General features: G+C 38.8%; 1 protein-coding gene across 1 annotated transcript in view; it reads right to left on the bottom strand.

The window, feature by feature from the left end:
* Positions 1-4,518, bottom strand: part of LOC102197572 (nuclear GTPase SLIP-GC-like) — a gene marked incomplete at its 3' end in the record, with an annotated part of 49,020 nt that extends 44,502 nt beyond the window's left edge. Inside the window, exons 1-5 of the mRNA XM_005754611.1 lie at positions 4,486-4,518; positions 2,989-3,027; positions 2,547-2,571; positions 2,300-2,386; positions 1,909-1,996 (exon numbers count right to left, since the gene is read on the bottom strand). Of these exons, the coding sequence (XP_005754668.1) occupies positions 1,909-1,996; positions 2,300-2,315 (104 nt within the window). The remainder of the gene's footprint in view (positions 1-1,908; positions 1,997-2,299; positions 2,387-2,546; positions 2,572-2,988; positions 3,028-4,485) is intronic.
* Between the last annotated feature and the right edge of the window lie 2,849 nt (positions 4,519-7,367).

The raw sequence follows: 7,367 nt of genomic DNA, 5'->3' as shown, positions 1-7,367 counted from the left end.
GATATTAATGAGTTTTTTGGGTTCATTGAGAACATGGTTGTTGTTCAATAATAAAATTATTCCTCAAAAATACAACTTGCCTAATAATTCTGCACTCCCTGTATTGATAAGTCAGCAAAACTTCCTAAAAATATCAGTCTTTGTTCATCTAAATTGGATAGTTATAGTCTATTATTGAATCATAAATCAATGTATGCTTGTATTTGTCGCTTGCAGTTGCCTGCATTGAAAATTGGAACTTGCTGAACGTACATACAATACACAAACATCACATTGGGGAGACAGGTCAGACTAGGTGGCATAAAGTGAAATGTATAACACAAAAAGGCAATCGAGGAGAAAAAAACTGCTCATACTAGTCCCCAAAAGGGAATCAGTATGAGAAGAAAACAAAAACTTCAGAGCACACAAGAAGCAGAGATATCTTCCCACCTTAACACCATGAAACACAAGACAAGCAACAGGGGGGAATAGGCCAATGTGCACAGTTGCATCTGGGACGCCACGATCGTGCACCCGAAGGTGAGCCGCTGTCCACATCGGATGGGAGGCATTGGATTCAGGGAAGGGTGGAGAGGGGGGGTGAGTTCGTATCAGTGGCAATGTACGTGTGTGTGTGCGTGGGAGAATGTGTGCCCTGTGTTCAGCCTGAGAAAGTGTCCTTTCGCCCAATTAGGCGAAAATCAACAGTCCGCAGCCTACGTAGGTGGCTTTGCGGGATCGGGCAAGAGAGTTGGTGAATTATCGTTTCTCAGGGAAGAACTATTTTGTTCTTGTCGGCATCGACCTTTAAGTGTCCAGCTGGCGCTGTCGTGTAGGGGGTGTAGCCGCATGAAAGATGTTGGTTGTGTTGTTTTAGGACAAACAGACTGCATTTGACTTTTACAGTTGCTCTTAATGTCCATCACTGGTAACCAGGTGTATCAGTCTCCCGTTGAAGAGCCGGGAGCTTCTCCAAGATCTTTCCCATGTTACGTTCAATCAGAAGAGTCTGGGGACTTACAGCTCTTCCCAGACCTTCGATCATAGCGGCTAGCCTTGTGGGGTTTTGAACAGCTGTCACCGCTTTCTTCAATTTTCGATAAGCCAGGGCCAAGCCAGTTCCGATCAGCAAGAGCCCCGTTACCATGGTTCCAAATAGGTAGATGTCTTCAATGTCCTCAATAGACAGTCCCGCTAGGCACATGACGCACCACTTCTGCCTCCCGTCCATGGTGTATCCAGCAGGAAACGTCCCTACAGGACACTCGGGCTCTCCCGAACCCTGGCCTCTCATCGAGAATAGAGTGTCAATTGCATTTAGGGACCAGAATTTAGGGACGAGTTCTTCTTTAGGTTTTAGAGAACAAGAACGAGAGGCTATCTCAGGGTTAGAGTCAGATGACACTAGACAAGGACATAGAAGCTAAGCAGGGAAGATAAGTATACCTTAAAAATAACTAGACAGTGAACCAACACACCAAAAAGACTGACACAAGAAACAAATTGGGGAATATTGAACCAAAAGGGTTCATGAACAGGCAGCACAATTTCCTGTTGAACAAGATTTTAAATATAGGTTAACTGATTCAGTCATGAAATTTTTTTTTTTTTAGGCAAGCTTTAAATAAGACAGTTTAAACAAGAGTTATAATCATGGTAGTGATTGTTCAATGAATTATTACTACATATTTCAGTTTTATACACTGGTTTCACTAATTGTTTACTGTATGTTGCTTTGATCCACACCTTCCTTTTTGTGTCAGTTAAAGCGAAAATATTTCCTCCAAGAATTGGTAGATACCAGGAACAGGAAAAAAATGTAGCTCAGTCACCAAAACTTTCCAATAAATTTTACTACTGTATTATTTCAGCATCTATAATTGTACTGTTGTATGTCAGCAAAATATGAAAAAACATAATACTCACTTTAAGAAAGCACTGAGTTTGTCTTGCTCATTTAGTCTGGAATGTACAAATGCCATGATGTTTTTCACATTAGATAGTATGGTTGGTTCTGTGAACAAAAAAGTCAAGAACTATTTAGAAGGAATTATAGACTAGAATAACCAAAAAATGTAAAATCTCATGTTAAAAAAAGCAAACCTGTGTGAATTAGAGTATATCAGGACCATAATGTGACCACTAACCAATCAAACTTATTATACCATGCTGACTGTTAAATTTTGACAACAGCCCAAAGAAAAAGTAATTTCTAGCATCAGAGATGAAACTGGCATGTTGGACAAATTGTGCTGAACAGAAATTTAACCCTATAGTGGCTTAAACTGTGACATTGTTTAGTAAGAAACGTAAATACCTTCAAATCCTGGCATTGACTGACGCTGTCGCTTAGCTGGTGACTGCAACCTGCTGGCATCACTTTCAAGGTCTGATTTTCTTTTTCCTGATTGGATAAAAACAACAACAAAAAATAAGAAAAAAAAATGTGTCTCTCTCAGCATTGAAAGTTGTTCTTAGTAAAGTTATGTAGATTGCAAAAAATATTGGTGCCTTTCAAACACAGAATAATATGAGATGCAATAAATATGATGCATGTGTCTCACCTGTATCACTTGTGGCTGGAAAGACCTGAGGATGAATATGAGTTATACAGGAAATTATCACTATTTGCACTGGCATTGCTCTTTAACAAAAGGACACTAACATACAAGTTTTACAATCAACAAACTTAAATGCAGTTATGTTTTATTAACCAGCAGACTGATGAAAATTAAATTACAATAACCTTCTTCTTACTAAATATCTGTAATCCTACTAGACAATTCTTTTACATAATTAGGTCCCAGTCTCAAAGACCTACAGAGACAGTTGGCAAACCCTCTAGCTAGGGCAAAATGTATTTTCCCACCCCCTTTGAATTATGTCTTTAGATTAGTCATTTATTGGTTTCTGTAGAGAGTTGTCAGTCTCTGTAGACCAGAGAATGGAGCTTTACTTTGTCTCAGGCAGTTGGCTCATATGTCTGAAATTCAGTGTAATCCTTACCTGAACCACATCAGCTGCTTCTTCATGCTCCTGTTCACACTGCAGATAAAAAGTGCAAAGCCGCATAGAGTATTGAGCTCTTAAACATGCATTAAAAATTGTATTTGTCATATGGACATTAAATCTGAAGGAAAAAACTGTTTTAAACTGACTTGAAAAGACATGACTGTTTCATGATTTGAATTTTGTTCTTACCACAATCAAAACGATTCAAATCTATATTAGTTAAGAATCAATAAAATGACTACAAATAATTACTGCCAGTGAGACACTGTTGAACACCCAGTGGTGTTTGTGTAGCTTATCTGCGTAGCCAATTTAATTAAAAATGTATAACTTACTTCAAGGTGTAATCTTCACACACTCTCTGTGTATTTACTCACTAATTACCTGTCCCTCCTGTACTTTCCTGCTCATTGTGTCAGATGTTTAGTTACTCCTCGGCAGGGATGGGTACTGGTTCTGACATAAACGGTAGTAACCAGAAAAGCAGCACACATTTCGGTGCTTTATTTCAGTACTTTTTTTTCTTGAGCTGTCATACAGCTGTCTTCTTGTTTGATAGAGTGATACCATATATGCCCTATAGCTGCAGAAAAGGCTAACATTGTTATCTTTTTACAAAAGAAAAAAAAAACGGCTAAACATGAGAGGTTTTATGACATAGTTTGTGTTTTCCATTGTTTAAGCACTGGTTCCAACCAAAGGATGTATCTTGTATCGACAGAAAAGGCTAACTTGGTTATCATTTTGCAGAAAAAAAGAGACTGCTAAAAATAAAAACATAAGAGGTTTTTGGGCAAAGTTTATGTTCTCCATTCTTTAAGCACCGGTTTGAGCACCGTTTAAGCACCGGCACCGTTTCAAAAGTACCGATTTGGCACCGGTATCGGATAAAAACTAAATGATACCCATCCCTACTCCTCAGTCTCCTTTAGCAATAATGAGACTTGCATTAAATGTACCCTATTTACAACTCTGGAGGCCAGGATCACATAATTGTAGACTTTGCTTCGCACCCTTAAAAATCCCATAACTAGCCGGGCTCCTTTAGCCAGTGTAGCTCCCTCTGGCATATTGTCCCGAGCAGTTGGGGAAACAAGATGACAGGGTGACGATGAGGAGAAAGCACAGTATTAAATAGAAGCCCTGTGGCACACCACCAACCCATTCATGTGTCTAAGTGTTTTCCCCCATTTGCAGACACACCCGCAGGGGCTCATACTCTGGTAATTGGTGATTCTGTTCTAACACATGTGAAGCTAGAGACACCAGCAAAGACAACCAGAACAGTCGACACTGAGGGAAATTTAAAACTGCTGGCTAAGTGTAAACATAAATTGAATAAAATTCTAATTTATGTCGGCAGTTATGACACCTGGTTACCTTAATGGGAGATCACTAAAATTAATACTGAATCAGTATAGGCAAAAGAATTGAGCTTTATTTTGTCTCAGGCAGTTGGCTCATATGTCTGAAATTCAGTATAATCCTTACCTGAACCACATCAGCTACATCTTCATGCTCCTGTTGACACTGCAGATAAAAAGTACAAAGCCAAATAAACTGAGCACTTAAACATATACTAAAAATTTTATTTCTCATATAGATACTTCATCTCAAGGCAACAAAACAGTTTGTAACTTACGTGAAAAGAAATGACTGTTTCTTGATTTGTGTTTTTTTCTTCCTAACACAATCAAAACATCCATATTAGTAAAGAGTTAACAAAAATTACACTACATAATATTGCTGCCAGGACATTTTTTAATATCCAGGTAACTCTAATAGAAATTCGCCTCTGTACACTAAAACAACAATGATTGTTTTAAAAAAAAAAAAGGTAATTACCTTTAACAGCTTGAGGTTCTTCTTGAATTTCACTCTTGGTCCAGCTTTTGTGATCAAATTATTAATTTCTTGATCATCAAGCTCACACAGACTTTCAGAATCGATTTGTTCATCTGTAATTTAAAAAGAATTTGCAGAGATAAAGTTTATTCTCAACTTTCTTCAGAAATTCTTCATAAATGATTGAAAAAGCTATGGGCACAGATCTATGAGCTGTTTTACAGTTAACAGATCACATCAGGATCAATATCTGTACCCATCACAGATTCACATTAATACTTTACCTTTAAATTTTTCCACCCACTCACTTAGCCCCCATTCAACCAGTTTGGTTCTTACGAAATCATCCATGACCAAGAAATGAAACTGTAAGATAAAATGCAATATTTAACCAGACAATACTGCTTTAAAGATTAGATATTTGTGACCAACTTCTCCTTTAATCCATATATAATCATAGACACTGATTAAATTCAGATTAAAACTTGAAACTGCTCACCTTTTGTTTGAGTAATGCAGGAAAAGGCTGCTGAGGGAGATGTGAGGGAAGCAGTGAGACACAAACAGGAAACAGAAAAAAGAAATCGAGCAAAAAGCAAAGTCCACAAACGGATACGGTTAAAATCAAACTGTAACTGTGTGGCTTAGACTGCAACTGCATTTGTCTGCATTAGTCTGCAACTGCATTTATACATAAAATAGAAAGGTAAATCCAACATGACTAAAGCGGGTGCAGGAAAAACAGAACTGAGAACTGAGAAAAGCAGGAAGAGGTGTTTGTGCAGCGCAGATGGGAGTGGCTGGCAGACAGGTAACAACCTGCCTCAGAGAAAGTGTTTGTTTTTTTAGTTTGTTTAAAATAAATCAAAGGGATTAAATATTATAGTTTAAAAACAAGACAGAAACAGCTTTATGTATACTTAAAGTATACTCAAGTTGCCAAACTACATTAAGGTAGTTAGAGTAAAAATATCACCATAGGTTTTTTATATGCTGCCACGTGTGTACATTATTATTATTATTATTTATCCCCACATGCCTCCTCCATTGCCTGTAAAAGGGATATGCGTTGATGGGGATGACTGTCATACACCTTCCAGCTCCAGGCAGAGAAGAACTCTTCAATTGGATTCAAGAATGGAGAGTATGGGGGGAGGTTGAGTACAGTGAAGAGTGGGTGATCTGTAAACCAGTTGCGGACCAAAGCAGCCCTATGGAAACTAACATTGTCCCATATGATGACGTATCTGGTCTGCTCTGGTCTCTGAACATTAGTGAACATGTCAAAGGTGTCCAGGAATGTAATAATGTGTGCACTGTTATATGGGCCCAGGGTTGCATTATGGTGAACAACACCATTTTGACTTATAGCTGCACACATAGTTATGTTACCACCACGTTGTCCTGGGACATTGATTATGGCACGGTGTCCAATGATGTTCCTTCCGAGTCTCCTCGTCTTAGTGAAGTGAAAACCAGCCTCATCCACAACAAAACAAACTTAGCACAGCAGGCACATGCACAGCACTACAGTATGCACTTCCAGATTCAGTACCAATGATACTATAGCTTACCTGCACATAGTCATATTGCAGCTGTTTTACACGTTCACTGTTTCTTTCCAAAGGTGTTCTGTAGATTTGTTTCATTCGGATTCTGTTGAGGGCAAGTACACAACCTAATACAGAAGTGCTCACATTTTGTATGTTCTGGAAGGTGGTGTCATCCTCAATTAGGCACTGCTGAATTTCACGTAGCCTTATGGAATTATTTGCAGTCACCATATTGACTATATGGGTTTATTGGTTTGCAGTGAACATTCTTCCTCTGCCTCCAGCATCTGGTCAGCTAGCAATTCTGTAAAGTAACAGTTTCAGTATTTTTACATCTGTGGTATTGTTGTGTTCCTCATTAGCATATGGCAGTGCTACAAGTCTTAGTGCAAAGTGACTGTACTAACCGATTCTCATTTCGAAATATCCTTATGATGCTTGCTACAGTGTAGCGGCTCAAGTTAGGCTGAACCCGTTGGCCAGCTTCACTCAGGGTCATTCCATGGTTGATTACATGGTCCACTATTGTAGCTCTGATGTTACCAGCAATTCTATTTCTTACTCTTCTTACCCTTCCTCTTCCCCCTCCTCTTGCTCCTCTTGCTCCTTCTTGTCCTCTTCCTCTAACTTCACCTCCTTGTCCTTGTCATCCTCTTTGTCCTACTTCTTCACCTCCACGTCCTCTTCCTCGGCCTCCTCTAATTCTCACTCTTCTCACTCTTCCTGCTCCCTCCATTGTACTCCACAGTTTACCTGTACCTTATTTATAGTGCTTAGGCTGATTGCAAAGTGAACTAATTATCTAAAACTGTTTTCACACGTGACAGTGTGCCAGACAGTTGGCAAAATAGTGTAAATAATAGCCATAAATGTGTTCAGTTTTGCTAGGAGTGTGTTGATCATTTGGAAATTGAGTGTAAAGCAGTGAGTTGTGTTTACAGTTCTGCAAAAAGAGTGCTGTGCAGTGGATTGTAC

Source organism: Pundamilia nyererei, unplaced genomic scaffold, assembly GCF_000239375.1.
Source record: "Pundamilia nyererei isolate P.nyererei 1_Seehausen unplaced genomic scaffold, PunNye1.0 scaffold00604, whole genome shotgun sequence".
NCBI classification, from domain to species: domain Eukaryota; kingdom Metazoa; phylum Chordata; class Actinopteri; order Cichliformes; family Cichlidae; genus Pundamilia; species Pundamilia nyererei.
The sequence above is the reverse complement of the archived record's forward strand: the minus strand, read 5'-3'. Positions and strand labels throughout refer to the sequence as shown.